The 18080-nt window shown below is 42.2% G+C and overlaps 1 protein-coding gene across 1 annotated transcript in view; it reads left to right on the forward strand.

Moving 5' to 3' along the window:
• aco2 (aconitase 2, mitochondrial) overlaps positions 1 to 18080 on the forward strand; it is a 55608-nt gene that overhangs the window by 10986 nt on the left and 26542 nt on the right. Inside the window, exons 3-8 of the mRNA XM_072588548.1 lie at positions 792 to 1050; positions 3380 to 3472; positions 6631 to 6789; positions 11070 to 11220; positions 12685 to 12789; positions 17700 to 17791. Coding sequence (XP_072444649.1) covers positions 792 to 1050; positions 3380 to 3472; positions 6631 to 6789; positions 11070 to 11220; positions 12685 to 12789; positions 17700 to 17791 — 859 coding nt within the window. The remainder of the gene's footprint in view (positions 1 to 791; positions 1051 to 3379; positions 3473 to 6630; positions 6790 to 11069; positions 11221 to 12684; positions 12790 to 17699; positions 17792 to 18080) is intronic.

Consider the following 18080-nt stretch of genomic DNA (forward strand, 5'->3'; position numbering starts at 1 on the left):
CCTGTACATAGAAAGCTTCCCCCTTGGTGGAGGTGTCAGTAACGGTTTTACGCTAAGGAGCAGGAGCTTTAGAGTAAATTTTGAGGAAAAGTAATTTCACCCAGAGAGTTGTGGGTATCTGGAACTCGCTGTCTGAAAGCGTGGCACAGGCAGGCACCCTCAAGATAATTAGCTGTTGAGATGAGCACTTGTAATGCCATAGCATACAAATCTGAGACAATTGTGGAAAATGGGGTTAGAATAGAGAGATATTTGCTGACTGGCATGGATATGATGGGCTGAAGGGCCTCTTTCTGTGCTGTCTAAACTCTGACTCTAGTTGTCATAGTTATTGACTGTGGGTGTTTACAGGATGTGAACCATGGTTAACAAAGATAATCTTTGTTTCCATACACTGAAATAATTCCTGGCCTTTGTAATTGGTCTCTGACTGTGTAGTTAATTAGGAATTTGTTTTTTAAATAATACATATCCATTGCATTATAATGCAAATGACCTTACTAACGTCTGGAAATGAACCTTTCAGCTCAGCGAGCAAACCCACATCGAAAACCTCAACCTGAGCTACAAATCTTCTTCTCAAAACTCGCGAATGCAAATAACACTTATAATCATGTCAAGTAATTACACCAGCGATGGTGTAGACTGGGTAGTTTTCCTTTTAGATGACGTAGGAAGTTGTAGTTCCATAGTATATCATAATTTTTTCAAAAAAAGAACTGGGGATAATCACATGTTTCCACAAATATCCATGGATCAATTACATTAATTTACTTTTGCCTCCATACCAGGCTGGACAAACCATTGACTTTGTCAGAAAAGATTGTGTACAGTCACCTCGATGACCCTGTTAACCAGGAGATAGAACGTGGGAAGACTTACCTGCGCCTCCGACCTGACAGGGTGGCCATGCAGGATGCCACGGCTCAGATGGCCATGCTTCAGTTCATCAGCAGTGGGTTGCCGAGAGTTGCAGTGCCATCTACAATTCATTGTGATCACTTAATCGAAGCTCAGATTGGCGGAGATAAGGATTTGGCCAGAGCCAAGGTAATTGATTGGGTGCAGTGATAAAAGGAGTTTTGATGGTTGATGAAAAGTTACTTGAATGCATGTATACTTTTGTCACATTAGCATTCATCCTTACTGTTATGTGCAGTTCATCAGAGAACGTAGTCTATTCTGCCTGTTCCTGTTGTCTTCGCATTGCTGTGTGTCTGTTTCTCTCACAGACACAGAACAAACATCATGGCGTGGGTGCAGGATATTCAGCAGGGGCAAGGGGGTGAACCAGACATTTTAGTACCAAGACTGAAAAAGGGAAGACATTAAGGTTCTAAGTTCAGATTTTCAGGAGGTTTAAAACCTGGAGCTTGAATGTAGTCAACTTTGGTCTGGCACCAGGAACTATCCAGAATAGAGATGGGAAATGGATAGGATCAATGTGTGGCTGGAAGCAGACTGTGGGTTAGATGGCATTTTGGGGCACTTGGACCAGAGCGGACAGAAAGTGCCTATTCAAACAGGATAGGTTGTATTTCAACAGAATTGGGACTAAAGGCATTTCGATGGGTACGTGAGTAAGAAGGGCTGAGAGAGAGATGGGTCAAATGCTGGCCAGTGGGTCCAGATTAATTTAGAATATCTGGTCGGCGTGGACAAGATGGACCCAATGGGTCTGTTTTCATGTTGTACATCTCTATGATACTATGACCTAGCTGGTGAGGGATGCTGCAAGGTGGCAGGTGAGAGCAGGAGAGGTGACCTAAAAATTGTGAGGGGGGAAAGTGTGAGGGCATGGGGAGTAGAAGGAAGGCATGTGGGGAGGGTAATGGCTGGGAAGGGTGGTAGTGGAAGAGAGAGGAAGTTGGCAAAGGGTGGGATAGAGAGGATTCAAGGGAAAGAAGAGTCTGGAGGTGGCAGAAATGGCAGGGTCCAAGGCAGCAGCTCTGTGTTGGGTAGAGAGGAACAGAGGGAGATTGCATGGCATAGAGGATGGCTGCGGAGTGCAGTGGGAGACCAGTCAAGGCTACACCAAGGGAAAGGAAATCCGGGGATGCTGGCGGGGTTTGGGAATGAATGAGGGAGGCCACAAAGGAAGAGGGAGCAATGGATGACCTTAGGGTGGGGCACAGTTTCAGCCACCATGTAGTGGAGTGGTAGAGAACAGGGAGTCCACAAGTGTCAACAAGATGGAGGCTGTGGAGGGGGTGGGTGTGAAAGGCCACAAGGTGTATGTGAGAGAGGCTGAGGAAGTTGGGGTGGGGAAGGGAGGAAAAGAGGCTGAAAGGTCAAGAGAGAGAGAGAGAGAGAGAGAGAGAGAGAGAAAACAGCTGCAAGTGGGAACATGGAGGCTGCAAAAAGCGGGTTTAATTCTGTTAACAAATAATCACCTGGAGCCAGGAATCTTGCAATCATTGAAGTAATGTACTTCTTGCAAACAAATGTGGACTCTCTAACTTAACGTTATTATGTTCAGGAGCTACCATCTTGGGAAAATGATAGTAATTGTAATGAACCTTGAGAGGATGCAGAGGACACTTAGTTTAAAGGTCGTTTTTTTTTGTGTGGGGGAATGTGCGGAAATTGTAGTTAAAGTTTGACTTGAAAAGGGGATGTGGTGGTTCTCGTAGGTTGAGACTTGAGTTTTGGGGGAGATGTTAGAATGGTATGCCAGATTACGAAAGCCTTTGGATAGGGTAAACAAAGAAAAAGCCCTGAAAGATGAGCAAACAGAGACTTGAGTTTTTTGACAAGGAATGCAGGAGGAGTGAATTTTTTTTAAATGACAAGTGGTAATGGAGTGGAATTCAATGCCCACGAGGGTGGTGGAAACAGAAACGATTAATTGTTTCAAAAGGAGATTGGGCAGTCACGTGAGGGAAGTAAACTAGCAGGGCTATGGGGATCACCTGGGACGGACTGGATAGTTCTACAGGAACCTGACGCACACTCAATGGGCCAAATGGCCTCCTGAAGCTACGTAACTTGAGCTAAATGTGGTCCACAGTGTATGGTCAAGCTCGCCATACACGTAAAACGGACTTGTTTGGGCTCATTATTTGCCTTTGTGTGCTGAAGAGAATGAATAATAGGTTTCCTGTGTTAAAAGATACATCACTTAGACGCCGTTGTGTAGAATATATTTTGGATTGATTTCTAATTTAAAAATTTTAAATTTCTAATTTGTAAAAATGCAAAACTGTTAACTCTCAAATTCCAGTCATACTCAAAATGGATTGAATGGTTTTCTTCAATCGTTTATATCTTTGATTATTTTGCTTCAGCCACTTGGAAAGAGTCATTAAGCAACTGGTTAGTACGATCTCCATAATTTGCTACTCCTCACTTTGAACATGACTGTTTTTACTTTATACAGGAAATAAACGAAGAAGTTTATAATTTCTTGGCGACGGCAGCAGCGAAGTATGGAGTTGGCTTCTGGAAACCCGGTTCTGGTATCATCCACCAGGTGAGGTGGCCAGCGCGTTGCTCTTTAATGCCTCCCCCACTGCCCCTCCCAGGCAGTCTCCACCTCCCCCTATAATCAAGTGTGACCAGATTGACTAACAGTCTGGTTTCTGATAGAATGAATCAAACAAAGCTGAGCAAGTCTTGTTTTTACTTTCCTGAATCTTCTCAACTAGGTGCATGAGTTAAAGCAGTTGCCAAATTGCCAAAATCCAAAGATGTGCAGGTTAGGTGAATTGGCCATGCTAAATTGCCCGTTGTGTTAGGTGCATTGGCCAGGGGAATAGGTCTGGGTGGGTTACTCTTCGGAGGGTCAGTGTAGACATGTTGGGCCAAAGGGCTTGTTTCCATACTGTAGGGAATCTAATCTAATCAAATGATTCACACTTTGAATGAAATTCCTGAGGACCATCGCAAAACTGCAAGCACAGCAGCACAAAGGGTTTTAGCTGACTCTGGCACGCTCAAGCCATGGTGAGGGAACACTTGATAATTATTCAGTCGTGCCATTTAACAAATGAATATGTAGCTGTTAATAAATTGGATTTCATTCCTGGAAGGTTAGACAGGGCCTGCATTGCTTCAACTTGGCACCTCTGGCAGTCCAGTTGTGACTGGAACTTGGCATTGCAGGAAACTGTAGGTGAGAGCATGTATCCTGTGACTCCGTAGAGCATCATGTAAAAGTTGCACTGCCAGAAGACTTACACCGCCAAGCTCATGATTCTCCACTGTAGGTATTTAAGATGTGCATCAAATGTCTCCAAAGTGCTGAGATAAAGAATGTCTACGTAGAATCTATTCAAGTACTTGGCTATCAGGAATTCTGAACATTAATGTATGTAAACCTTAAAATTTAGAAAAATCTCCCAAGGTGTAAACATGCAGATAGGAAAACAATTTAGCAGCCGTTGGTTTCACGGAGTATTTTGATTATTGGTTTTGATAGTATCTGTTTTGCTTCCATCAGGTTGGGGCTCTGAAAATCATTGTTAACATTATCTTCACTCTGTCACCAGCAAGCAGCTTGCCTATTGAGTTTCTATTTCTAGCATTGGTCTACCTGACTTCTGCATGGTTGCAAGAAACAAATCAGGGAATACCATATAGCCCATTAAGGCTGCTCCACCATTAATACGATCTTGGCTGATCTTAGGCTTCAAGTGCATTTTCCTTCCACTCCCCTTATCTCTATTCCCTGAGAAACCAAAAGTCTGTCTATCCCAGAAGGAATTCTCTACCCTGGTTATGGAGCATCCTATGGGATAGAGAATTCCAAAGATTAACAACTGTTCATGTAAAGAAATTATCCTCATCGCAATGGCTCAGTGGTTAGCACTGCTGCCTTACAGCACCAGCGATCTGGGTTCGATTCCAGTCTTGGACAACTGTCTGTGTGAAGTTTGCCTATTCTCCCCATGTCCACCTGAGGTTTCTCTGGGTTCCTCCCATAATCCAGAGATGTGCAGGTTAGGCCGATTGGCCATGCTAAATTGCCCATAGTGTTCAGGGGTGTGTGGGTTAGGTGCATTAGTTAGGGATAAACGTAGAGTAATAGGGTGGGGGGGGGCTGTTTTTGGGTGGGTTACTCTTCAGATGATCGGTGTGGACTTGTTGGGCCAAGTGGCCTGTTTCCACACTGTTGGGCTTCTATATCTCAATCCTAAATAATCACCTCTTAATTTACAATTAGGTCTTTTTTCTATCAGCAGAATCTATATATTAGCATCTATCGTGTTTAAATGGTATCAAATCTCATTCTACTAAACACCAGAGAATATAGGCCCAATTTACTCAGTGTCTCATCTTCGGGAAGCCCAAGAGCAAACCTAGGGAACTTTGGCTTAACGATCTCCAATGCTTCCCTTCACTTCCCATGTGGCCGAGCTACTGAAGGAGGATGTTCAGCCTCTTCAGCTTGTTCTGCCACCATTTGGTTAATCATTGTCAATCAGGATTCCATTTAACCGCTGTGGGGAGAAAAATCTATCAGAATTGGTTTTGATATTTTCAGCTTTGCTGAGAGACATCTCTAGATGCCCACAGCCCTTTTTGTAGAGAAATGTTTCCTGACATCACTCTTCAGTAGCCTTGTTCAGATGTCATAATCTTGTTTCTCATAGCCGGCATTAGGGTTTTATGAATGAAGTATGGAGTACAAAAGTAAGGTAGCAACAAATTATAGAAAATACTGGTAAAGCATTGATTCAAATAGTCAGTGCAATTTTGGATACCCTGTTATGGGTAGGAGACATATGGTGATAAACAGTTAAACATTTAATCAATGGTGTTGGTCTTGTTGCGGCTATAATGCAGTTAATGTTCAGAACAAGTAGAAGAAAATGCTGCAGAAAAGTGGCTTTTTTTTCCCCTAAAGGTGTCAGTAATGTTTGAGAATATTATGGAAGACATTGTTATGGCAGTTCCTGTTGATTTACCCATTGCTCTTTTTCATCGTTGAGTCTAATTTAAACTAAGAGTTGAAAGAAATGTATTAGTGTTTTAGTAAATAACTGGACACAGTTAACCAATATAATTTTAATAGTTTAGCCAAGTACTTTTTTAAGCAATGTTTCCATTGCTAATTTAAAATCAGAGACTGTTTTTTTTTACTGGGATAATATTGGAATACTATAATTGTGAGGAGGGATCATTTCTACTTTGATGTTATGGCTGAGGAAATGTTTAATGGAGCCCATCAAATTTGAAGAGTTTTGAAGGAGTGAATCAAGAAATACCATTACCTTTGTTTATTTAATTTAAAAGTCTGAAAGGGAGATGAGTTTCAAAGCATTTTCTGCTTTGCTGCAGTAAATGATTGGGTCAGAATTGATTGTATTCTAAGGGAAGTAAGAAAAACATTTGAAACCAAGTAAATCATAACTTGCGAGAGAGAGCATTGCCACAGGATAATTGTTGTTCCGCCCTAGGATAGAGCAGCAGATGCAGTGTGCCACATGGTCATCTCCTGTGCCACAGTTTCTGTGATTGTGGTGACCCTGTTGACACTCACTGTATTAGGTCCTGGAGCAAGATGCTAAAGGATAATCAGCTCCTGTGAAACTCCCTGCTAGAAACATGGTTTGGAGCAGAAAGTTAATGGTGAACTAAACTGACAGTCTCCACTGGGTGCTGAAAAACATGTGATTTTACTTGCAGATTGTTTTGGAGAACTATGCCTACCCTGGTGTGCTGCTGATTGGCACTGACTCCCATACTCCGAATGGAGGTGGTTTGGGTGGTGTGTGTGTTGGAGTTGGCGGAGCAGATGCAGTTGATGTGATGGCAGGGATTCCTTGGGAGTTGAAGTGTCCAAAGGTAAGCTATCTACTAAAGCATCTCTCCAGTCTCGTTGTTTTGACCAAAATGTTCAGTTCCCCATAACTGGAAACTGCATGGCAAGTAACGCAAAGATTATAATGACAGTTTGCATCTACAGAGCCCATTCACCAGAGGAACACATCCTGAGTTACTTTGCTGGAACCTTGCATTAAAGTTCCATCACATGGATGTGCTCAATCTACATTGAATTCAGTGGGAAGAGAAAATCAAATTATGGCTATAGGTGGGCTTCAGAGTCTCCTTCTGTGCCATAACCCTCTCTGTTTCAATGCATCGAAAATTAGAGGTGCCAATAGTGGTAATGGTAGTGTAATGTTACTGGACTAATCATCTAGAACCTCAGGCTGATGTTCTGGGGTCTTGGGTTCGAATCACACCATGGCAGATGGTGAAATATGAATTCAATAAAAGCTGGAATTAAAAGCCACCCTACTGATGTTCATATAACCATTGTTGACTGTTTCAGAGACCTATCTGATTCACTAATGACCTATAGAGAAGGAAGTCTGCTATCCTGATCTGATCTGGCCTACAATCCACATCCACAATATTCTGACCAATTTCTAACAATCATTCAAACTGACTTGAACAAGCCAGTCAGTTCAAGGGAAAATTAGGGATGGGCAACAAATACGAGATCAAACGGCTGTGCTAACATCCCATGAAGAAAAATGCAAAATCACAAATAACTGTGACCCCTTGTAACTCTACATAAAGAGAATCTTATTGGCATCGGCCAGGTCTGGGGTCAAACATGAACCTGAGAGTTGGGAACAGGGGTGGGTCACTCCACCCTTCAAACCTGCTCCACCAATTATTAATATGCAGCAGTTTTTAAATAGAGATTAAAGCCAAAACTAAAAGCCATTCCAAGCAAAAGTTGTGTAAGACCATCATGCAAGTTTTTGTCGAAATATTGCTAATGACAAGGTGGGGGAAGTCTGTGGCTCTGTAATAACCCTCTCCACATACTCAACATTCCAGTAGAGATGGTTTCTGCCTAGCTACTGCAATCTAGCAACCTGACATAACGTGACCTAATAATCTACAAACAAGTCAGCATTTTCTTCTTTGAGAGAATTACACACTCTAGAATTTAAACATTCAGTACAAAGGTATATTCCTTTACCATATGCTAATAGCTATAAAAGCAGTCACATACAGATTCTGAGGAAGGGTCACTCAACAGGAAGTGCTAACTTTGATCTCTCTCCACAAATGCTGCCACACCTGCTGAGCTTTTTCAGCAATTTGTTTTTGTTATATACAGGACTACATTGTAAACACCTCATCTTTTAATTTTTCTGGATTTTTAAATTGGAGGCTGAAATGGGAAAAGGGGTTGGGGTGTGGTTACTGCAGGAAGCTGGTTTAATTTCCCTCTTCAGTTGCTGTAATGTGCCGCTTTGAACCAGTATGTGGGAATCTTCATAACTTATTGCTTTGTACATCCTGATGTGTGAGAATAGACTGATCAAGGAACAGAACTCCTGTCAAGATTAACCGTTCATCTCAGCGAACCCTGCGGACAGGGACCATTGGACCTCTGTCACAGTTTTTTCCCCTTCATCCATAGCACTCTTTTTTTGTCTGTATTTGTGTAAAGAGAGTTTTATTTTGTTGAGTTTATATGTTGACAGTTCAATGATTCTAGCTACAGTTAAGCCAATAATTTTTAACAACAAATTCTTAAGTACAAAAACCAGATCTGTGCTTTCTGTTAATCTTAGTCTAAAAAGACAGAGGTTGGAGAATTTTGCATACTTTGACAAAATCTTTAACTTTTGTGATGACTGTGAATAATGGGACTTATTTCCAGTTTGCTATTCTAGTGAGGCATGACCGCATGCATTCCTTACAGCAATAGCACCATGTAACTCCACAACCAATACATCAGGTCAAAACGGTCCTGTTTTCTGCCATATGTAGTTGTGAATATGATGGGTAATTAGACAGCCAGAGGAGGAAACTATGCAAACTTCCTGATTCTCAAATGATATGGGAGCTTGGGGTGTCAGTGCGAAAGAGAAGGTTGAAGCATTTACACACCTTTTTAATCCAAAAGCACTGAGAGCCCTGTAACAACCCCCCTCTACAAACTCCATCACAATAGGGATGATTTCTGCCCAGTTAATGCAACCCAGCCACCCTACTTAACATGACCGTAATACTCTACAAGCAAATTAGTATCCATTTCTGAGTGGATTATACACCTTAGAGATGCTTCAAAACAAAGGCATATTCCTTTACCATATTGAAATCGTAATGGTTACAGCGCAAGCAGGCTGTCATATATGTCATATCTGTGGAAGACCAATTCATCTAGTTTCCCTCTTCATCTTCTATCCTGAGTTTTGCAAGCTTTTCACTTTAGGTAATTATCGGTTTCTGTAGTGTTTTTATACTACAAAGTCAGTGTATGCTTTGCACAAATGGACAATCAGCCCTGAAGAAGGGTTACGCCCAAAACATCCTGATGCTCCCTGGCTTGCTGTATCCTTCCAGCCTCCTATCTGTCTCCCTTGCAAAATCAACAAGGCAGTTGATTTTTTTTTTAAAAATGGCTAAATGTTCAGTTCAGTGAGTATGTAGATTGCCCAGTGTAATTTTTAAGCCATGTGGTAGCTTCCAGGGTCCATCTCCGAGATATATTAGGTCAGCTGAACTTAACCAGGAAAGCAACAAAAATGTTGGAATTGGCCACTTTTGCATGGACCTTGGGAGTATTGGTTCCTGTGGCTGATCACGATCTATTGGAACGTTCATTCAGGCGAATGTTGGGCGAGGCCACAACTTTTACCTGTGACATCTGTCATCAGTTCATAGAGTACGGAAACAGATCCTTTGATCCAACTCAATCTTTCCTGCTTCTATTTCAGTCCTTCCTCTTCGTTCTCCCTTACTCTTTCACCCTTGAAGTAGGATAAAATCCATCATGTTTCCTCATTCCTTCAGTTCTGAAGAGTCAAGCACATCTCAATGCAATGCTACTTCTCCCCAGGTGCTGTCCAACTGCAGTTCTTGCTTTTGCTTGAGCTCCGATCTGGACTGACTTTTGGTAGTCCTTATGATTAAATAGTTTACTCTGTCTTGCTGTTCAACCTGTAAAGACAAGTTATTTAGCTCGCACTCTTGGAAGTTGCTTTTAGTTTGATAGTTAATGGCAAAGTCCTAGTTAGACTACACCAAAAGTGCTCTGTTTAGTTTGAACCTTAGGAAATTAAATATAGCTTTAGAGGGAATATAGTATAGATTTACTAAACTGATACCTGAACACCATGATATAAAAGTGCTGGAAGAGGTTACAACATCTTCGATTGTTAAATCTGGACTTTAGTAGGTTAAAGGGTCATTTGATCAAAGTTCTCAGAACATTAAGTTGTGCAAATAAAGTTGGTGGTGATAAACTATTTTCTGCTGATTGGGAAGTCTGTGACCAGAGGGTAGAGACTAAATATTAGAGCCAAGGATATTTAAAAGTGAAGTTAGGAACCACTTTGATATGCAAAGGATAGCTGAAATTTGGGATTTTTTTTTTACAATTGGTAGTTGTTTCTGAGTCAATTATTAATGAATTAATCTCAATTTCTTTTGCCATTCCAGTTTGCTATTCTCGTGAGCCGTGACCGCATGCATTCCTTACAGCAATAGCACCATGTAATTCCACAACCAATACATCAGGTCAAAACGGTCCTGATTCCTGCCACATGTAGTTGTGAATAGTGATGGGCAAGTAGGTAACCAGAGGAGCAAACTATTGCAAACTTCCTGATTCTTAAATGATATGGGCGTGAAATAGCTGCCCTCCTGTTTGTACAAAAGGACTAGAAGAGCAAGTATCAAATATCACTGCATTGGTGTTGGATTTATGCCTGAATGGCTATATAAATGCAGCTTAACTGCAATTTAAGCTCGTGCAGGTTTTTGTGGGACCATTAAACAGACCGGTAATGCTTTAGGAGGAAGAGAATAGGAGAAGATCAACCTAGCTGTTGATGTCCCTGGCTGCCTGCTCCATTTGTTAATCACAACTCTAAGCTACAGGCAAAATCCAAAACTGGTTGAAATCTCAAATCTAAGGTGGGTACCCTTCATCGAGCTCTCAAGAGTGTGCTCATTGGATTGGTTTGAAGCACTCTGCCTGTGCCTCTGTTTCTGGCCAAAGGTTGGTAATTCTGGTGGACGCTGGTTTCTTCCTGGGTCTCAAGGTTCTCTGAATGCTTTGCAATAGTTTGTTATATTTGTTTCCTGTTTAGGTCATCGGAGTGAAGCTGACGGGGCATCTGTCAGGCTGGACGTCGCCAAAAGATGTCATCTTGAAGGTTGCTGGCATTTTGACAGTTAAAGGGGGAACCGGTGCAATCGTAGAGTATCATGGACCAGGCGTGGAGTCTATGTCCTGTACAGGTACACAAGTTAGAGCTTAACTGTGATGTGAGATCACTAAAGCAATTATCATGGTGTGTTTATAATATTGATTCCTCTGTTTTCCTTCCTCCAACTTATGAGCCATTGAAACCAAAGTTTATTCTCACCTAATACTTGACTTGGTTTACCTCATCTTCTGTCCTGTCTCTTTTCATCCTACACTGTTGCCTTGGCTTGTCAGCTTACCTTGTGCTGGTGAAGCAATAGTATGATTACCCCTGACATGGCGAAATAAGAGGCAAGTATCCTGTTCATCACAATCTATTGACCCCTGCTGGGGTTAGGGACAAGTGTTTGGTGGAGCTACGTACTCTGTTGTGGTCCATTTGACAGCTAACATTCTGGGTTGCACATGGATAACATCTCTTGGATGAGGTACTAGTACTTAAAGCTGTGCTTCCCAGCTCCTACTAGGGGACGATTCTTCAAAAGACAAATAAAGTAGATTCTCATGCCTAAAATTTCATAAACATTGAGAATGGGGAGGATATACTGGAAATCCAGTTTCTGTAGCTTCTCACTTACCTTTTAAGTGGGCAGTTGAGCAGTCGATGCACACAGTAAAGGCACTATCTTATGCAATCTACACAGATATTTTATAAATGTTTATAGCAAAGATAAATTGATAAAGTGCGGCACTGGAAAAAGCGCAGCAGATCTGGCAGAATCTAATCAGCAAGAGAGTCGACGTATCAGGTTTAACCCTTGGTCAGTCCTGCCTGCCCGAAATGTCAGCTCTTTTTTTTTCTGCCTGATTTGCTGGGCTTTTTCCAGTGCCACATGTCTCCAGCATCTGCAGTGCTCACTATCTCTCAGGAAAGATAAAGGCATGTTGAACTGAGATGGTTGGAGGGCAGAAAACAGGGTAAGGGCACAACAAGGTTTCTTGGACTGGTAAACTGGAGTGATCGTATAGTGGCCCACAGAGTTCCTGTTGGGATAGGAGTATTTATGTAAATACAAATGTGAATTGAGAATTAATTGGAAGGATGGCAAACTGTTAAGGACTTTAAAAGATTGTAGGGTAGGCAGAGGTACCAAGTGCAGTTTCAGTGTTTGGGATGTTTAGGTATATAAATGTAGTGGCAGGGGAACTGTGTAGATTCAGTTGGTTATTACCAGGATTTGAGGGGATTATAGTTCTGAAAAGAGACTTGATTCATCTTTTTACTGGAACTGATGACGCTGAAGGGTGCCAATGCAACACTGGCTGTAAGGTACTGGATCCTTGCCTAAGATTATGGCACTCTAAACCGTTAATGTCTGGTCAAGTGGCATGGACGTCCGTCAACAAGAATGGGATTACTGGACCATATCAAACTAAATCCTGATTTGAATATCTTTCAACAATTGGTGATTTTTGCCTCAAAGAGGATGCCGATAGAATGATGGTGCTAGCTGAACAAAAATGAGAACCCAGTTTGAAAGTCTTTCCCTTTCCAGGTATGGGCACTATCTGTAATATGGGTGCTGAAATCGGGGCAACCACTTCCATTTTTCCCTATAACCCCAGGATGAAGGCATACTTGGACAAGACCAGCAGAGAAGGTGGGTGCAGTGAGAATCGGTGTCTTAGTTTCTGTTTAACATCATGCCCCGACAATATACGAGATTTTAATCAATGCGTTAGTGTTTCAGTGTATTTCAAAATAAACAATTGATAGAACATGATATTTTAATGAAGACTACAGAAGCTGGTCACTTCAACTTGTAGAAAAAGGTAACTTGGACAAAACCAAAAAAGCAAGCTAAAATTCATAGGTTAGAAAAAATAACCTGCAGTGTACAAATTTGGTAAATCCTCAGTATCGTGAAATCATAAATCATGAATTTGCCTGCCATATTTAAAGGTTTTTTGAGTCTTTAAGTTTGAGCTCCTTTTGATTGTGTTGCTAAATTCATCAACCAGCATGAAGTTGAGGTGGACAAGGTGACAATGTTTGGGACTTGGTCTATATTGAATTAGCTGACCCATGCAAAGGGAGTTTTAAGTTGGCCTTCATGAGGGCTGAGCAGGGCTGCTGTTATTTCAATAATGTAAACTGTGCATGTCAAATCAGCGCTCTCCTCCTGATTTCAGCATCCCCACAAGCCTGTTTGCTGATTCTTTATTCTCTCCTGCCAAAATTTGGTTAGCCAGCACTCTCTCCACTTAATGTGGAGGAGCCAGTTTTGGGCTGGGATGGACAAAGTAAAAGAAATCACACAACACCAGGTTCATCACAACCATTTGGTGAAGGAGCAGTGCTCTGAAAGCTAGTGCTTCCAAATAAATCTCCCTCCACTTAAGGCATGGCAAGAGAGGGTTCCATATTTGTCATTGTGATTTACACATGGATCCAGTCTGCTATCAACTGACACCCTTAAGTGTGCATGCATCCCCATGCACAATGCCACACACCACCTGCACTCCCCCCTCATGCATGTGAGTGTGCATTCTCCCATGAGGGTGAAAAGTGCACTTGAGCACTTATCCATAGGCACTCCTCCAGCTAGTCACTGACCTCTAGCTTCACCAAGCCACATTTCCTTGTGCTTTACCATGAGCTCACATCTTGCTCACTCCCTGAAGCCAAGAATCGATTTGTGGATTTTCAGCCAGCAATGTTGACCGATCACTGGTTCCTGTTCTTGGGAGCCACCACCGCTTTCAAGACTTTTCCTGACAGCAATACCCAGCTATCTGGTAAGACCTAGAACTTGGTCTCCATTCCATCAGTACAGTCATTTTCAACTGCTGTCTAGTGTGGTGCTGGTGAAGCGCAGCAGGTCAGGCAGCATCCTGAATTCCTCTCAAGTTGCCAACAACTCTGTATTATAGTGGGCCTTTTCAGCAGTATTGCTGAACAGCTCATTTCTGCATAGAGCTCAATTCCCACCCTTCTAGGGTTTCAGTGAGTCCAGCTATACAGAGCGATCAACCAGTCTAACGATTCTGAGCACTCCAACTCTGCAGAACTCCTGTAGTTCAGTTGTCTCCGTGCAATACAGTTAAAGGACAGCTGATCTAACATGGAGGCTACCCTGTGCCCTTGAAGCCCCCTCTCTGTGCACACCACCACCACCCCCCACCCCAACACACACACCCTCCATATTTACCTCATCACTGACTCTGAAACTGTACTGGCTGACCTGTTGAATCCTCCCTGACTGCTGGATAGAATTGAATGTTGCTCCTTAATACTTCTGAGGGGTTCAGTTTAGCTCAATTGGCTGGATGGTTGGTTTGAGAAGCAGTGTGGTGCCAATGGCATGGGTCCAATTCTCATCTGTGGCTGATGTTACCATGAAGGACTAGCCTTCTCAATCTCTTCTAGGTGTGCTAGCCCTAGGGTTAAATCACCACCAGTTGTGCCTCTCTAATGAAGGATAAGCCCTCTAAATGATACAAGCTTACTCAGTACAAACAAAATAGATATACTAGAGGATTTCATTGCAATATTCAGTTATTTCCAGGTTTGCAGTTGCACTCATCCCCACCCCCACCCCCTCAACCCCCACGACTGTCTCCAAGCGATTTCATCAAATTTAGGAGAGCAGTTCTTTGGTCTGATGTAGGAAGCAGCAATGAGTTACTGCTTTAGTTTTGTCCTTGGCTTTCAGATATGCCATAATGTGCCTGAATCTACATATGAATATACAAATTAAAAGCAGGAGTAGGCAGCTTGTTCCCTTGAGGCTACTCGTGGCTGATCTGATTATAGCCTTGATTTTTTCCTTTTCTGTCTGCCTCCAATATTCTTGGAATCTCGTGATACTGACAGGCTACTAATCGCCATAATAAAGTACAGCTCATTCCAAACTCCACCTTCCATCTTTAGTATATACAAAATGACTAACCAGATGATCTGGCCGATCAAGCCTGCTATGCCATGCAGAGAGACGGCTGATCTGATCATCAAGTCCCTTTTCCTGCCTTATCCCCAAAGTCTCCATTTCCTTACTGATTAAAAATCTGTCTTCGTGCTTTGTGTGAGAGGATAAGAAACTGGCCAAGAATATCGCGATCCTCCCTGACCACTGGGTCATTCCTAAGTATCCAGTTTTCCAAGATACTGAATTATAAGTTGGGTGGTGGAATTTTCTGCTCACACCATAGACAGGCGCAGGCAGGTGGGGCTAGTTTAGTTTGAGATTATTCAGCATAGGCTGGTTGGACCGAAGGGTCTGTTACTGTGCTGTATAATTCGATGACTCTGACTACTTCATGACTCTGTTTTGGTGTCTCTATCCCTTCCATTTTCTGCAGTTTTACTTCTTTATTCTGCTGAAGTTGTAACTGTCTTTCTGAGTATCTGGTCTATACATGCCAAATGGTGGAAGGCATTTATTCCAGTGTGCTAAAGGAGGACTAGCAGGGAGATTAGTGAGACGTTGACAGTGAACAATATATTAAAGGATTGGACACTCTGGAGGCTGGAAGCATGTTTCTGTTGATCGGTGAGTCCAGAACCAGAGGACACAGTTTAAAAATAAGGGGTAGGCCATTTATAACACAGTTGAGGAGAAACTACTTCACCCAGAGTGTGGTGGATATATGGAATGCTGTGCCCCAGAAGGCAGTGGAGGCCAAGTCTCTGGATACTTTGAAGAAAGAGCTGGATAGAGCTCTTAAAGTTAGTGGAATCAAGGCTGATGGGGATAAGGCAGGAACAGGATACCGATTGTGGATGATCAGCCATGATCATAACGAATGATGGTGTTGGCTCGAAGGGCCGAATGGCCTACTCCTGCACCAATTGTCTATTTGGCCAACTGCCATGCAACAGACAATAAAGTCTGCATTCAAAGAGCGCACCAGGTTACAGCCAACTACAGAATAACTACATTATTCTAATCTCATGTAAAACAGTGGAATGGATTATCAGGTGTAGTACTTTATTTGAAAATAGCTCACATTCATGTTTGTGTCAGGGCATCCAAGATTTCCAATGCCATTTTGACTTCTTTTTCCCCAAAAGGGCAAGATTTTAGTTAAAATAGAAGGTGTGGAAATCCAAGACAAGGCCTATAAATGGCTAAAGGATGTGGGATAGAACAGCTACATCTGGGTAGGGTGCTGAGTGGTCTGAATGTTGGAATTACTAAATGTATCAGAAATCAAATTTGAAGAGGTAATGTTTGCAATTAATAGCAAACTGTAGTTGGAGGTGGCAGCACAGAAAATGCAGAATTACTCTGCTAAAAATAAACGCGTGAGCAGGACAAAATTGCTTTTAATAATGAATTTTGACTGCATGTGGGAGGGGACATGTGAACAATATGCGAGTGAAATTAAAGCAAGGTACTGCTTGAATTATGTTGGAATTGGCAAGGTGGAAGGGTCTTAGCATACGTGATGGTCTTTTCCTCTGGAAAGACTGCGTTGAGTCTATCTCCATCACAGTCTCAAGGGTGCAGCGGTAGTGTGCCTACCTCCTGAGCCTAAAGATCCAGGTTCAAGTCCCATTTGCCCCAGACAGTCCCAGCATGCTTGAGGTGGTTGATTCAAAATAACTACATTACTGACTTGGGTGCTTCTTTTGATCCCCTAGTCCCAACCATGGCCAGAATCATTAACTAACATTAACTTGGTTTTTCCACCACTTTGAAAAGGGGGCTTGTGGCGCAATGGTAGTACGCCTAACTCAAGTGTAACCTCCAGGTATAACATGTCCAAACAGACTGATTTCAAAATACACCCATCACACTGAGGCAGCGCATTCCACCCCAGTGATGCTCTCCTGCAACCTCTTCAGTCAGGCAGAAGATACAGAAACTTGCACCAACAGGTTCAAAACCGCTTTCTTCCCTGCTGTTATTAGACTGATGAATGAACTCTAACTTCAAATAATGTTTTTCTTGTCTTGCAGCATCCTATGCAGTGTAAATTGTGTGCCTTACTGTGTTTTTTTTGAGTTAATAAAATGCTAAAGTCAAAGGCGATCATGATCCGAAAGGAAGGTGCATTGGTCAAATCGTAATTTGAATACTGAGTCCATTTCTAGTCATTGGATCATAATTTTTTAAAAGGCTGGGCAAATTGGATCTCTGAGCTGATCCCTAGTCTCTCTGATCTGAGTTATGAAGAAAGACTGGGGGAAATGTTAGCTCTTTGACCTTGACAGGTAATGTTAGAGGTATCAAAGATTGTAAGCAGCTTGGATAAAGTCAGCAAACTGTTTTAAATTAACTCGCAAGAATGGTTTAAAGGAATAGAGTTCATGATTTCTTTAATCATTCACGTGTCACTCACTGGGACAATATTCATTACCCAACTCTAATTACCCTTCAGTACGTGGAGGTGAGTTGCTGCCTTAAAGTAGGAAAATGTGCATTTGCTGCTAATTTTAAAAATGTAATTTTCATATAATGAGCAACTTGTGGAATAGATTCATAGATTGCGGTTAGGTGCTATTCTGAGATGGAGAGTTGCAATTGACTAGTTCTTGAAGATATTTTTCTTTCACAATTTTCAGAGATCGCTGCTCTTGCTGACAATTTCCAAGACTTGCTGGTTCCTGACGAGGGTTGTGAATATGATCAGCTGATTGAAATTAACCTCAGTGAGGTAAGCAAACTTTATGGGACCCTCTTGTGGCTCAGTGGTAGCGTCCCTGTTCCTGGACCCCAAGGCCCAGGTTCAAGTCCCACCTGCTCCAGAGGTGCGTGACAACATCCCTGAGCAGGTTAATTAGGAAATATACATGAGGAAACTTCAGAGCTTTATATGTGGTGCAAAGGCAATAACATTGCCTCTGAGCCTGTAGTGTTCGTCCCTACTGTGCCAAACGTCTGTCGTAACTACACTGGGTAAACTCCCCTGCTCTTTTGCAGACCGTTGTGTGTCAGCTTTTCAG

Source organism: Chiloscyllium punctatum, chromosome 18 (assembly GCF_047496795.1).
Source record: "Chiloscyllium punctatum isolate Juve2018m chromosome 18, sChiPun1.3, whole genome shotgun sequence".
NCBI lineage: Eukaryota > Metazoa > Chordata > Chondrichthyes > Orectolobiformes > Hemiscylliidae > Chiloscyllium > Chiloscyllium punctatum.